This window comes from Triticum dicoccoides, chromosome 2A (assembly GCF_002162155.2).
Source record: "Triticum dicoccoides isolate Atlit2015 ecotype Zavitan chromosome 2A, WEW_v2.0, whole genome shotgun sequence".
NCBI lineage: Eukaryota > Viridiplantae > Streptophyta > Magnoliopsida > Poales > Poaceae > Triticum > Triticum dicoccoides.
In genome coordinates, this window is record NC_041382.1 from 713061324 (window position 1) to 713075583 (window position 14260).

At 41.4% G+C, this 14260-nt stretch overlaps 1 protein-coding gene across 2 annotated transcripts; it reads right to left on the minus strand.

The window, feature by feature from the left end:
* Positions 1-39: 39 nt before the first annotated feature.
* LOC119356500 (ABC transporter C family member 2-like) lies at positions 40-12697 on the minus strand. 2 transcript variants are annotated; one of them, XM_037623459.1, is made up of 29 exons: positions 12523-12697; positions 11153-11540; positions 10574-10755; positions 10440-10479; positions 9937-10099; positions 9703-9817; positions 9541-9621; positions 9414-9438; positions 9229-9285; positions 8994-9059; positions 8784-8858; positions 8105-8212; positions 7838-7972; positions 7136-7242; positions 6953-7046; positions 6515-6682; positions 6101-6241; positions 5567-5773; positions 5385-5483; positions 5061-5213; positions 4165-4559; positions 3702-3882; positions 3280-3603; positions 2437-3193; positions 2142-2263; positions 1561-1806; positions 1085-1186; positions 585-906; positions 40-472 (listed from the first exon to the last, which is right to left on the minus strand). In XM_037623459.1, exons 2-29 carry the CDS (start codon positions 11483-11485, stop codon positions 378-380), a joined length of 4893 nt encoding a protein of 1630 aa, XP_037479356.1. In that variant the 5' UTR covers positions 11486-11540; positions 12523-12697; the 3' UTR covers positions 40-377. The 2 variants fall into 2 exon arrangements, with proteins under 2 accessions (XP_037479356.1, XP_037479357.1); XM_037623460.1 differs by lacking the exon at positions 12523-12697 and adding an exon at positions 12147-12277.
* Positions 12698-14260: the final 1563 nt, after the last annotated feature.

Sequence of the window (14260 nt, forward strand, 5' to 3'; positions counted from 1 at the left end):
TATTTATATCAAGCAAAGAAAGACTGGACATAACCATCAGGACATAAAGAATCCACGTACACTCGTATTGCACAATATTATCAAAATTTCGGGTACGCTGATTACCGAGATTGGGCACAAGAAATGTAACCCATGCGGACGACATTACAAGACTGCCACTGCTACAAAATCCCTTGTTATTCGCCTTCAGATAGGCATCAAGACGGCGTTTCTACTGAGTAACTCCCGACTTGCACGTCAATGTACTGGCAATGAAATGTACAAAAATGTACTACAATACTGTAGAAATTAAACCGTGCCTGATTAATGCACACCCCCAAACTATTCCACGATGCGGTTCCAGGGATTCAGTAGCGCAGCAATGCAGTGTTCTACACCTAAATTTGATCCCAGTCAATGGACCCGTGGTTTTCAAAACTGTAACCAGGTTGCCGTAGACGGTTGCGCCCCAGTTTGCTCATCGTGGCGAGGCCTGAAAGCAACACGTAACAGATTTTTAGCATGGGGTCGGATTACTAGGGTTACAGCTGAATACCGAAGGGAAAGTGTGAAAGCATGTCAGAAAGTGAAACTAAAGCAGTTACCTTCGATGACTTTGTAAAGTGACGACCACCACCTATCAGATGGAACCTGATACTCGGTGAGCGACTCCTCGATTTCAGTGTTGTGCTTCCCTTCAAGGACGCCCTGCAGGGTGATTACTGCGTCCTTTGTTTTCCTGAGGATGTTGTTTCCCTCAGCAACCTCCAATGAGAGAAGGTCGCTGTGGGATGATGCGAGGCTAGCAGCAAGCGCAAACTGGGCAGCAACAGCCCATCGGTTCGACGCGGCCCATTTCCTCTGAATATCTTGCAGCTTACTTTCTTCCTTTCGCAGCCTCTCTTCACCATTCCCAAGCACAAGAGACTGTTTGATTTTTCACAGAAAAAATGGATCAAAATACATATCAATGTTCGCACTGAAAGTAGGCCAACTATGTGTACTTGAGCCAAGTTAATGACGATAGGCATTATTAGCTCTATTCTATGAAGAAGTGCATATGACAAGATTATAGAAAATAAACATGGTAGCAGCTGCACATTACCTTAAGATATTCTGCATTGCTAGGCCCTGTGCTCTGAACCATCTTGGAGAAAGCACCATCCTCATTGCTCAGAAGGTTCTCGGGGGTGTCAAATTCCGAAATCTGAAACAAAATATTACTTTAAACTAAGTTTGGGGTACCAAGAGTTGTGCAGTTGAGGAAAAAAGAATATGTGTGATTAAACATAAAAAATAGTATAAACTTCTTCGGGTGGAGTGCACGGATCTACTTACAGCAATCTATTTCACAGCTGTAAAAAGTAAATCGATAATACACCCTTGGACTCTTGTTAGAATCCAAAAAACACTCAAAAACCATCCACACCAAAGCTAGTAAATCCCAGCTTTGACCAGCTCGAAATAAACAGGACTACTCATTACTTTAGAAAATCAGCGCATGACATGAATATACTAGCACCAATTCAAATGAGACGCATGTCCAGGAATGAAAGAACAAAGCTCTATCCATTATCATACCTTCCCAGAACTTAGAATAAGCAACCTGTCACAGTCGATAACAGTGTTCAAGCGGTGAGCGATTATAAGCATTGTACAACTCTTGAATTCTTCTCTGATTGTCTTCTGTATAAGAGCATCAGTTCGAACATCAACTGCTGCTGTTGCCTCATCAAGAACAAGTATCTTTGCCCTTCGTAGCAATGCACGAGCTAAACTCAGCAGCTGCCGCTGTCCAACGCTAAAATTTTCACCAGCCTCAGAAACCTGTTAACAGAGTGAATGAGTGATGTTCAGCAAGAACTTTCCATATGATTATTCTCAAAAGAACAAGGGATCTACTGTAAAGGTGGTAAAAAGGGCCAAAGTCTGGTTATTCGGCATTAAATTCTCTACTATGTCAAAAGCAGCAGTAGTCTATTGTTTTGCAACCCCTTTCTAACATTCTAAACAAACTCCTAGAACTTCATAGATTGGCAAATGCTTACCAGTTCCATGTGCTACAGTTAGTCTGGCACAACAAACTGGTAAATTTGTGCAAGAATTTATCGTTTGTCAAAAAAAGACAGGATAAGATAAATAAAGGTAAACATGCAGCTTACCTCAGCATCTAGCCCTAGAGCATTCCTCCTTATGACATCTTTTAGATGAGCCCTTTCAAGAGCCTCCCATAGATCCGCATCATTATGCTCGCTGAAAGGATCCAGATTAAATCGAATAGTACCTGGATAGCCATACATAAAACAATCATTGAAGCAAATAATTGAAGTCGTCGGAAGAACAGACTAGAGCCACATATTTGGATTTCTGTACATAACTACTGTACTAATTTACATAAAGCATCCGTAAGAAAAATTACATAAAGCACACATTAAGATCTTATGTATAGTAACAAACCTGAAAAGAGGACCGGTGCCTGTGGTATTATTCCTAACACTTTTCGCAAATCCCAAATTCCAAACTTAGAAGTATCACAATCATCAATCAATATTCTCCCTCGCTCCAGCTCCACAATACGGAACAAAGCATTAAGCATGCTAGATTTACCAGCACCTGTTCTGCCAACTATTCCTACCTTCTCACTTCCATTAATAATGAATGATATTCCATGAAGAACAGGAGGAAGTTCTGGTCGGTACCGAAGCACAACATCTTCAAACTTGATGATACCAGATGATGGCCAACCAGGAGGTGGCCTGTTATCCTCAATGACAGGAGGAGCCTCAGAAGGCAACTCAATGTATGTTCCCACACGTTCAACAGCATTCATGCTGTTTTCAGCAAGACTAGCAAGACGAAGAACAGCTGTGAGCAGATTGGTGATATTGAGGGTATAGGTAAGAAGAAGACCCATCGTGGAAGCAAAGGCCTTCTGATTCTCTGCTCGTTGGTTTTGCATGACAGCAAATGTTGCCGTGAACCATATCATGATGCCACCCAATGTTTCCAGCCGGATGGCTAGCCACCTATTTGAACTCATGTTCACGAGTGTGAACCTGATGTTGTTGTCCATTGATTTCCCATTGATGTTTGACATTCTATCATAGGCTTTGTAGGCACGGATTGTGGACAGACCATTTAATGCCTCTGAAAACTGAGCATACACAGGAGACCTAGTAATAGAATCCATGCGCTTTACCTCGCGTGATGTGGCCTGAGAAAACAAGGTTATAAAGTGTCAATAAGGTACATGTAAAAGCAAAATTACAGTTGTTTAGTAGTCATCTCACATGAAATTACCTGGTAATAAAGGTAGGCTGCATAAAATAAAATCAGAAGTGGCATGATAGCCCAAAGAGACATAGTGCTGACAACACCGATGAGAACAAATGTTGAGAGCAACTGAGATATTTGTGCCATAAACATGTTGACGAAGACAGCAAGATTCCTGTCAATGTCACCCAAATCCTTCGAAAATCTGTTGATGATCCGTCCAAGTGGATTGGTGTGAAAAAATACCATGGGAGCTCTTAATATAGACCGGAGCATGTAGTCATGCAACCTCTTGGCAGCTCGAAGACTTGACGTGATCAGCCAGTAAGAATTCGTGAGAGTGACTAGAACCTGAACCAAGATTTTGTCAATTTGTCAGCTTGCATGTGATCAATCAGACACACACACCAAAAGAAAGTGGGAAAAGAAAAGGTAATGAGTGTAAATACCTGCCCAAAAGAAAGAATGCCATAGATTAAGTTGTAGTAACCAGGGCCATGGATATTCAGAGAACCCTCATCAGTCCAAATGCTCAACCATGTGCTACTTGAAATTCGTAGAGTTTCAGTCAGTGTATAGCACAAGAAGAGGACGGACACCGCCCAAATACCTCCCATTGCATTTTTGTAGCTGCAAAATAAACATAGTAAGTATATTTTCTAGGGCTTTATGATCCATTAAGTCTTATAGAATATTTAAAGCTACTAAAGACACTAAAAATCTAATTGATATCCATATATGGATAAAGATAATTTAAAAATCACCAAGCTTTAGGGCAACATAGAGAATGCTAACATAGATATATATGCACAATCATCAGCCTACTTTACACCTTTTTTCTACATTGCATTATACATCAAATATGATATATATTATACATCAAATATGATATTGCACGGTAGTAGCTTTTACCGTGAAAGGACCTTCGTACTGACAACTCCAGTTTCACGTTCCTCTTGCTTAATAAGAACAGATTTTCCCTGCTTTGTTTTACTCAAACTATCCTGGCTCTTTTGCAGACCACCATCAGCTATTACTACGTCCCCATTTTCAGTGTGCTTTATGTCATCCTGTGACTTGTTTTCGTCTTGTTTCTCTTCTGTTTGTTCCTCCATCTTTCCAGCATTTTCCATAAGTTTTTTGAACTGCTCCCCAGTATTACTAAGTTCATCAAATGTACCCTCCTCTTTAACTACTCCATCATGGATTAGCAGTATTTTATCCACATATGGCAGAAAATGCAGCTGATTAGTAACGAGGACCCGAGTTTTGTGCCGTAGCTCTTCTTTGATACATTTATCAAATACCTGCATTCATAAAGGGTAATTAAATAAGATTATGTAGTAGTATTAACACTGAGAAAAGGCCATGGATGAATATATCCACAAGCATTAAGTAGTTTTATTTATTTTTCATATCCAAAATCTGGAATAAATTAGGGTAAGTTGTCCAACATTGTTCTCTCTTTCAAGAATTAAGTTCTATACACTATAAAGTGGGGAGTTCAAAGAACTACATGAATAGTGTATCAATTACATATTATCAAGCGAGGATGTTATATCTTGTATATCTGTTGAAATCAAGTTAAATTTGCACAGCATTGCACATGTCTTGAACTGTTTCTGAAGGAAGAATGTCAATGTTTAAAACGCTCAATACTCTTTCTGCCACCTAGGTATGAAGAGATCACGACAAAAGGATGACTAATATCAACCAAAGAAACACCATCACCAACTCCTAATCATCGAGTCTGAGTACGGAAAGATTAAAAAATAGAAAGCATCACAAAGGAAGCAAGACGAATGCACCTGTCGACCAACATGGGCATCTAATGCACTCAGTGGATCATCAAATAGGTAAACATCTGAATCAGAATAAACAGCTCTTGCCATTGAAACTCTTTGTTTTTGCCCCCCACTAATATTCACTCCCCTTTCTCCAATCTCTGTGAGATCGCCACCCTGAAACAAGGACAAGAAAATCCATTCTTTGTCAGTTGGTAGGTGAAAGAAACAAAGCAGACTGCACAAAGGCACAACTTGAATATAACCAGCCCAACTAAAAAACTAGAAACTTGTTCTCTAGCAAGGTCACTTCGTCAAATAACAGCATATTTGGACATTGGAACTTACTGGGAGTAGGTCAAGGTCATGTCGTAATGCAGTAGAATCTATTGCTCTCCCGTAGCGCGAAGGTTGGAATGGAGACCCAAACAATATGTTATCCCGGACCTGTAGATATCACAGATATTTCTCCGTACAGTCATAAAGGGTTCAATTAGCAGAATGATAGCAATAAAGATATTGTATCTTACGGTAGCATTGAAGATCCATGAAACTTGAGGAACATATGCCACTGAACCACGAATGACCACTGAGGTATCTGATCCTGATACTGGTGCTATTTCACCAAGCATTGCAGAAATAAGAGAAGTCTTCCCCTCCCCAGTGCTTCCTACTATTGCAACTAAACTGCCGACAGGCACGTCCAGATTGACATTTGATAGTGTTGGTCGCTCAGCCTGCCAATGTTTGAAAATTTAATTCTCAAGGAACGTCATAAAGAAAGAGAACTGGCAAAATGGAAATATCTTCGTATCACAACTAATGGGGAATGGCACCCTCAAGATAACCACCAATTCATTATGAACTAAACACATCTTCGCCTATTCATTAATTAGCTGCTCTTTTGCAGTTGTCATTCCCATTAACAAAGCATGCTAGGCTGCTAGATTATGACTAATATTCCAGTGTCTGTTTGCCAATAAATAATATCTAGGCCACAGAATCAGAAGATTAGTGTTTAATGTAAAGCTGCATGTGCAATAGTAAAAAAGAACTTCATATACCTGCAACTCCCATGAAAAGTTTCCATTCTTGATAGAAATGGCTGGAAGCTCAGGATCAATAGGTGGATTTGGCATAAGTATTCTCTCATCAGCCAAGAGGAGATCTTCCAGTCGTTTCAACGAAACCTTACAGTTAACAACCTGTTGAATTTAAAAGAAGAACGAGTAGTAAGGCAACAACACAAAAGAATTCCTGAGGAAAGAAAAATAGGAAACCAAGTCGAGACATCATTTGTTTACAATAAAAATGCTAACTACAGAAATTAACTAACTATGTCTGCCACAGGCAAGTGAAATTTCAGATTGAAGGAATAGAAAAATCATCAATGCATAATAATCCAAAGATACTTGTTAACTTGTTAGTATTCTTGCAAAATAACTTCATGAAAACAAGAATTGCATCCTTTTGCTCACCTGAGTTATCAGATTTGGCAGCATAAAAAGTGGGAACCTTAACACTGCAAATAGCGAAAGAGAGGTAAACGCCTTTGCTGCCGTCAGCTCACCCCCCAACAGAGAGTAAACGCCAAATGAAACCACCGTGACAACGACAGGAATACTGTTGAGGATAAAGCTATTCAGCTGCAACAAGCAAGGAAAAGGGTAACAGGCAAAGATTAGTGAATGTAAAAACTCTCAGTTCTATTTTGAAGTCAAGTAACAGCCCTAATTTAAAGTAAATCCCATAGGATTAAGAACCACCAATAGAGTTGGTGCTATAGCACGGAACTCCGATTCTCATATGGCAACAAAAAAGTCCATGTGACAACCAACATACAAAAGAACAGACGAATACACCGCACAATGAAGCTTGAAACAACTGAACCTTATGCAAGTAAAACAGGAACATACCGCGGCCAGCAATTGAGCACTGCGAAACCAGGAAAGCTCATCGTCACGGATGTCCTGCACCTTTGACTGGAAACTTTGCTCCCAAGCATAACATCTAAACAGGGAAACAGTTGGGACAGTTTATACCAAAATACATTATACAAATATTACTACTAATGAAAGTGTAAGTAGATGTAAGCATACTTGACTGTATCCATCGCAGCTAATATTTCATTCATGAGACTGATTCGTTTGTCAGTCCTTTGCAACCCTTCTTTGGTAAGCTTTTGCATTTTGCCTATGATAACTGTCTGATAAAATGAATACACAAAAAATTCAGCCAAAACAGCCAATGCTGAAAGCATAAAATGTGTATTTTAAATTGAAAGAAGAGTAAAACTACTGTAATTTAACGGAGATATATCATTCTTATGAATAAAATATGCTAATTATATCCAACTGCCAACTATCCAACCGGCATTATTGGCTTAAAGGGAAAAATATAAGCAGTAAAATGGACTGAACCATGATTAAGGATTTCAATTGTGACACCAAGTGAGATAACTACTTGTCTACTTCAACCACTGCCCCTTCTGGATATTAGTTATTGCAGTTTTGGTCAACTAAAATCTACATATTGCGATAAATAGATAGGAAAAACATAACCAGGAGTTTCTGGGAGGAACTCAGTAGGTTCACAGTTACATGATCACATGAAGGCTCTAATATGAACTCTAGGCTATGCACAAGAATCTATATATGAAAAACATCCTTCTAACACATGTAGCAGCCAATGCCAACATCAATCCAATTAGTAATGTTTGGGACTAGGACAGAGGGCATAGACACACTTCAAGATGCAACGCAAGAGTTTTCATGATTGCAAGTGCTTAAAGAGAGATATACCTGAATAGGGATCAAAAGAGCCAACATGAGGGCACCGAGAAGTGCTGCAGGACCTAGTTGCGCATATAGCAGGACCATGGCAATAACAATGCGAAAAGGAGCAGACCATAGACTGTGAAGTTGCTGGCATACTTGCTGCAAATTTAAGGATAAAATTATAAGTGTGCAAAGTGAGACAAATTACCCGCATGTACGGTATGTAATGTACGCACTGCATTTCTCCCTCCTCTCTAACATAGAAACAATAACTGAGTCTTAACGACGTACCTGAAGGGACTCAGCATCAGTTGAAATCAAATTTGTAATCCTCCCAGAAGCAAATTTCTTACGACTATCATTGGTCAATCGCAAGGACTTGCGGAAAACAGCAGCAATCTGTGGGCCAACAAAAAACCACAAACTTTTCTAAAAATGATGAAGTGATTCCTGAAACATTGGGGGTGGTCCATATGTCTAGTGTGTTCTTTGGACTTGTTCTCTGAGTCTGTAATATAAATTATAATTTCTTGTGACTGAAAGGAAGTGCTCTTGCCAGCTTCTCCGACAGAAGTAACATTTGTCTATACCTAAAGTAGTGTAACAAAAATTTAAGGTAGAAATTAGAAGTTTGGAACAGGGTCTCTATTGTTGCACACTAGATATATTATAATCCTTTGCTGTCAGTACTAAATTTTATTAGTGCATGACAACTAACCATGTGTTTTTTAGGGCAGCTGAGACAGGTTATCTAGTTTATATGAGGAAAAGTAAACTAGTAAGTCACGAGGTAAGACATGTGCGTGTTGCACGAATCAGGAGGTGCAAGCCCCATATCAATCGTAAGTAGAAATGAGAGTGACAACAAAGCAAAGTGGGACCAGGTATTCTGTGGTTGCATATTGACTCTCTTAACAGAAAGCTAAAAAGCATGTGATGCACTTTTTAGGCTTTGATAGATAAAACTTACCAATGTAGACCTCAATCTGAAACCGGTCCGCATGACATTCTGAAAGTACTGTGCTTCAGCAAGAACTCCCAGTGACTGGAGAATGGTACAGAAAGTTAACAAGGATAAAGGGTTTTTAAAATCCCAAGCAGCATTGCTTACGAGTTCAAGCATGCGTCATTAGCAAAGAAATATAATGTACAGCATGCAAGAGATGAAAATAGTCCATACCACTCCAGCAAAGATTGAGAAAGCGTAGATGTACCCATTCCAAGAAGGATCACCTTTTTGCATAGACTGCCAAAGAACACCAAACTTTTAGTGGTACACAGAACTAAACAATATGCAAGGTTTCTCAGTGTGTTCAAAGTCACTGTTGTAGTTTGAGTATGATGAAAATAAATAACTAATAAAACAGAGCATTTTGCCATTGTGACTCTGAAATTTCATGAAAGGAGAAGCACACCTCTAACAAGAGGCTCAATACGGTTGGGCCAACAAATTGAGAAGCATCATTGCCAATCTACAAATTTGGGAGGGGAGATGATTACCAGATTAACACAAATTAATTGTGATCAAATCGGACTAACATAAAGACTGAACTGAAAGGCAGATCTTCTAAATTAACAGCCTAGATATTTATACACACACCTTAAAAAATCCTCCTAGCCAGAACCTTGAAAGTTAAGAAAAATACCGAATGTTAGCACAAACCAAATAGCAAGTAGCCGCACCGTGGAGATTTTGAGAAATATAGGTTCCATATGTACAAATTTACCTTCCACCGAGGCTACTATGGAGAGCTCGTAGCAGCCAAGGTTTGGGTTTTTGAAGTTCTTTGTTCCAGCATTCCTGAAATCTGAGACAAGATCCCAATGTTTAATTAGTGTGTACAAATATCCTCATTTCAGTCAAAACTCAAAACTGTGGTAGAACATACCGGTTATATAATGTTTCAGTCTCATCCCAATCATCTAGTTTCCAAATATCACTATCAGTGATAGGCCTTTTGTATCCTTGTTGCATTAGAGGGGTCATCCATGAAAAGAATATCCCTATGAAAAAGCAGCAACAAGGCAAGTAGATTTACATCAATAAACTTCTAGAGGTCATGAGAGTAGAGAAGGGTATTATGTGAGTATCTGATACTGTGCAATGATTTATATCTACTCACTCGAAAAGATATTGGCATGCCTTTCAGGGCAAATCTGCTCTCCTCCTGGAAGAGGTTCATAATCAGTATTGTCATCAACAAGCAACTCGCTCCTGATTGGAGTATAACCCGGGTAGGGATCCAAGCTAGGCAGATACACCACCATGAGAATTCCAAAAACGCACTGCAGAAAAATGTGTTCAATATACAGCAGAGGTCTTGGGAATTCGATTATTGTTACTATTCGAAATGTATGGCATATTTTTTACTGAGTATGAATATACCAGGATTTTTTTGTAAAATATTGTATGATTTTTTACCATTAATTTCTTGTAAAATATTTTGTTAATGGTTACAAAAACACAATCATAAGGAAGTGCTTCCCAAGAAAAAAAACGGTAGTATCAAATTGTGTACCATAATGCATATATTCATAGATTAACTGTTGGTCAAAGCTTGAATTTGAGCAGTTAAAATACACCTTTCATGAAGGAATGGAGATAGTAGACAACAAAGGGGCAAACCTGGCATATTATCTCGCTGCAGTATAGGTAGAATATTGAACTGCATAATAAGCAAAATAAAGAAGTTAGCCTACATATACAGAGCTCTAAACAGGGTAGCTCTACCATCCAATAAGTTTCATTAAGTAATATACCTTGAACTATAGTACTGCCTCACTGGAAGCACAACATTGAACATAGCAGCTTTCCCAACCAATACGTAAATTACCACAAACCGGATGTACCATCTAAATTCAGTGATGTAAATTTTTGTCTCCAGCAAAATCATTGTAAGCATACAGCACCAGGCAGCAATCTCGATGACCAAGGAAGTAACCTGTAGACAGGTAGAGCTTCAAGCGACTGAAAAGGCTAAAGGGAACAAGTACTTGGTAGAAGTAAAGGTCTGAAAGAAGTGCATGTAACGCCACTGACAAACTATTGTCAAAGCTAAAGTCTAGGTAATTGGTTGTATACTCCTTCAGATTTTATCTGCATACTGTAGGTGGCACGTAACTATACCCCATAACAGTTTGCTGCAGCGAAATAAAATCAGTCTAGTCACTTGTGAGTGAGATGCATACCAAACATAATATTTATTCACTGCAAAACTACAGGTAGCCCTAGAATCTATTGCTACACAGTTCCCGGGAAATATACTCATCAAGCAGGAATAGCATACCAGCATACAAATCAAACCAAGATTTGACAACGACGATATGAAGCATTCTCACCTCAAATGGAGCAAGGCCAGACTGGCCATCCAAGTTCATGATGGAGGTACCGGTGGCGATCTTGTAGAGCGGCTCCGCTATGCAGTACACCACAAGCAGCCCAAGCAGATAGTTGTAGTACGGCGAGCGTATCTTGTACCGCTGCACCTTGTAGTCTTTGGTCGTCCTCCATATCCGATAGAAGCAAACGCCAAAGAGTGCGAGGTACGAGATGCACACCACCAAGGAGTCAATGCCACAGGGTGTGTATGCGCCAAATGCACTCTCCATAGCGCGAGACCACGCCCCATCCTTCACGGGCTGACAGTACCACTCCAGTGGTTCGAACCCCATCTCGACGCCTCCCTCTTAGCAATCCCCCCAGTACTCGCTCAGTTCCGATCTTCCCCTGAATTCAAGAAACAAAACGAAGGAAACCAGAGAGGATTCAGCCAATGACCTGCAGTATCCTACAAACGAAGGTACTAGCAATAAAATGGGCAACGACCAACAAAGATTTCGGTGCCAACCAATCAATCAATCACTGTAATGTTTGCAGCATCAATGTGCCCACAAAGTTCTGCACTAAATGATCAATTAACGGGTAGCAGAGTCTTTGGTAGCTAACCAATAAATGCACTCGCAGGTTGCAGCATCAGTATACTACTACTACTACACCAATGTCTTCACTCGATAAATGGTCAACGGAAACGGTAGCAATGAAGAGTTCGGGCAGCTAATCAATCTATCACTGTATGACATACAGATTCGTTGCACACAGATTAAGCATAATCCTCGCTAAACCTCCACCCGTTGACCAGCGCATGAAGCGCAAGGCATGTCGCGCACGATCGACTCCACGGTCCGCAAACAGAATTATAAGCACAAGAAAGTGAAAAAATAAAACAGAGAGGAGAACAACAAATCGCAGGAAGTTGGACAAATTTTTCACCTCCTGAATCCATCGGTAAGCAGTCAAGCAGATACGAGTATTACAAGATGGGATGGAACATGCCTACTGCGAGTTAAATAGGAATAGATGAAGGAAAAAGGTTCATCATCCCGAGAGAATACATGCCCAGCCGGTCCAAAACTCGCAGGAATTCCCGCGAGCCTTTGCAGCTTTACGCACTAATCAGAAAGAAAGGGAACCTTTCTGCGGCAAACGGCGCCGAGTTATCTTCTTCTCCCTCTGCCCGGGGAGATGAGACGAAGGAGAGCCACCCAAAGGGCCCGAGGGGCTACGCGACAAGCAGTAGGCACCCAATCCAAATCAGGAGAGCCCACGCCCCCGGAAAAACCTCAGAAAAATCCAACCGAGAAACTCGTCGCGCCGAGATCGGTCGCCTGGCTGCGGAGCGGGAGAGCGGGACGGCGGCGGCGGAGCTCACCTCGCGGGGGCGGGATCAGGCGGAGAGGAGGCGGCGGCGGCGCACCCGAAGCAGCGCCAGCATCTCGCGCGGTCTGCAGCAGGTCGCGGGCGGGGCGCTCTCTCTCTCCCTCTGTGGCTCGTTGGGAGGTGGGAGGGAGGATGGGGAGAGGTTGGGAGGGAGGGATTATTTATGGGTTTGGATTCGGGGCGATTGCCATGGTAGGGGGTTAAAAGTGAGACGGGAAGCTGCACTCGCTGTTTTTTCCTCTCCTTTTGGGAGGAAGGGGCAGTAGGAGTACTTGTTCCGATTTTCTTTCTATTTTTCTCTCGGCGCCTTTTTTTTTTTGAGGTGGAAAAATATGTTGCACGGTCCCGCTTTGCCCTTTTTGTACGTAGCTTTGTACGCATATAATATAATCCGGCGCTGTGTAGGGTAGGCCAGCGTGACACGTGACCCCTAGAGATCGAGCCACCAGTGTCCTCGTAATGTGCTGCTGTATCAACTGCCGCGTCTCTCAGACACACGTGAAGATTTGCGTCCCGTTTTGACGAACGTCACTGCAAATGTCACCACAAAAAACACACACAGAAAAGCGCAGGAATTTCAGATGCTGTTTCTGTTCCACGTAGCGGCATACACCTCCCGGGAAGGGCTCAGGGCACGAAACTGCACCCGCGGTCTAGTTTTTGACTGGTACGTATGCTACTTCTGTGGAATCTTTTTTGCTGCGAACGAACAAACTGCGGAATCCAAGCGGCACTTGGCCGTGCACTCCAGTGATTTTCTTAAGCAGCGGTTCCTAATCCCAGGCGGCTAACAAAAGCTCCCTTTCCCCATGATTGATTTTTGAGGATTTTTAAACACAATCTGACCGGATTTGGTGTCCGCTGTGCTGCGAGGTTTGGTGAGGCACGAGGAGGAGGACGTCACCGCTGACGGCCCACCGGGAGGAGAGAGAGGACGGGCAAGTCAAAAGGAAAGATCCCCACGTCCTACCGGTGCGATTCGCGCCTCGCTGTCGGAGCTGAATCGTTCCGCTGCGAATAAAATGGAGTGTAGGGTGTGTTTGGATTAGTACAACCAATTACTACCAATCATGCCCAAAAAAATGTTGGCAAGCACATAAACATGTGTTGGGATTAGGGTTGACGCCAAGATCTCTGGTCGTGCCCACACGCGCCATTTCGTTTCGTTTCTAATCCTCGCCAGCCCAAGGGCGCGGCGATGGCCCTGGACCGCACATCTCACCAGTTCCCTGATCTTTTAGGTGGTACATGCCCTCTCTTTTTTGGCTCAACTAACCTGCACGTGCATCGGCGCATGCAGCGAGAGCTACTGCAAACTCCAGGCTTGCGTGCCATTCTGCTAGCTTAAAAGCTATTTTCGCTTTCACCGCATTTCTATCTAACTTTATTAAAATATCTTACCAATCGTGTTTAATATATTTGGGGTTAGCATCATGGTAAAAATGGAAAATGAGAACTTATTACTCCAACCAAATAGTTCAAGTTTTTCAGAGTCTTCCACCTTATTGTTGGCTTTGTCATGGAAAATGGAACGGAACTAAATCACAGACACTAGCCAATCCAAACTATATATCAGCTCGGTGGGTTACAAATCAAACGGACAATTTTGCTATAATTTAAACAAAAACAACAATTTACCAAAATTTTGGTCATTCCTTTTCTTTTCTCAACCATTCCTTTTACAAACACAACCATTACAGAAAACCTTCTGAAGAAAAAGGAAAAGGACG

Coding starts and splice junctions, on each gene's coding strand:
- LOC119356500 (XM_037623459.1), bottom strand. CDS start 11,485: ATGGGGTTCGAACCACTGGAGTGGTACTGTCAGCCCGTGAAGGATGGG. Junction 7,973..8,104: donor CTGATGCTGAGTCCCTTCAG/GTACGTCGTTAA, acceptor TTAAATTTGCAG/CAAGTATGCCAGCAACTTCA. Junction 7,047..7,135: donor GCTGCGATGGATACAGTCAA/GTATGCTTACAT, acceptor TTCCCTGTTTAG/ATGTTATGCTTGGGAGCAAA.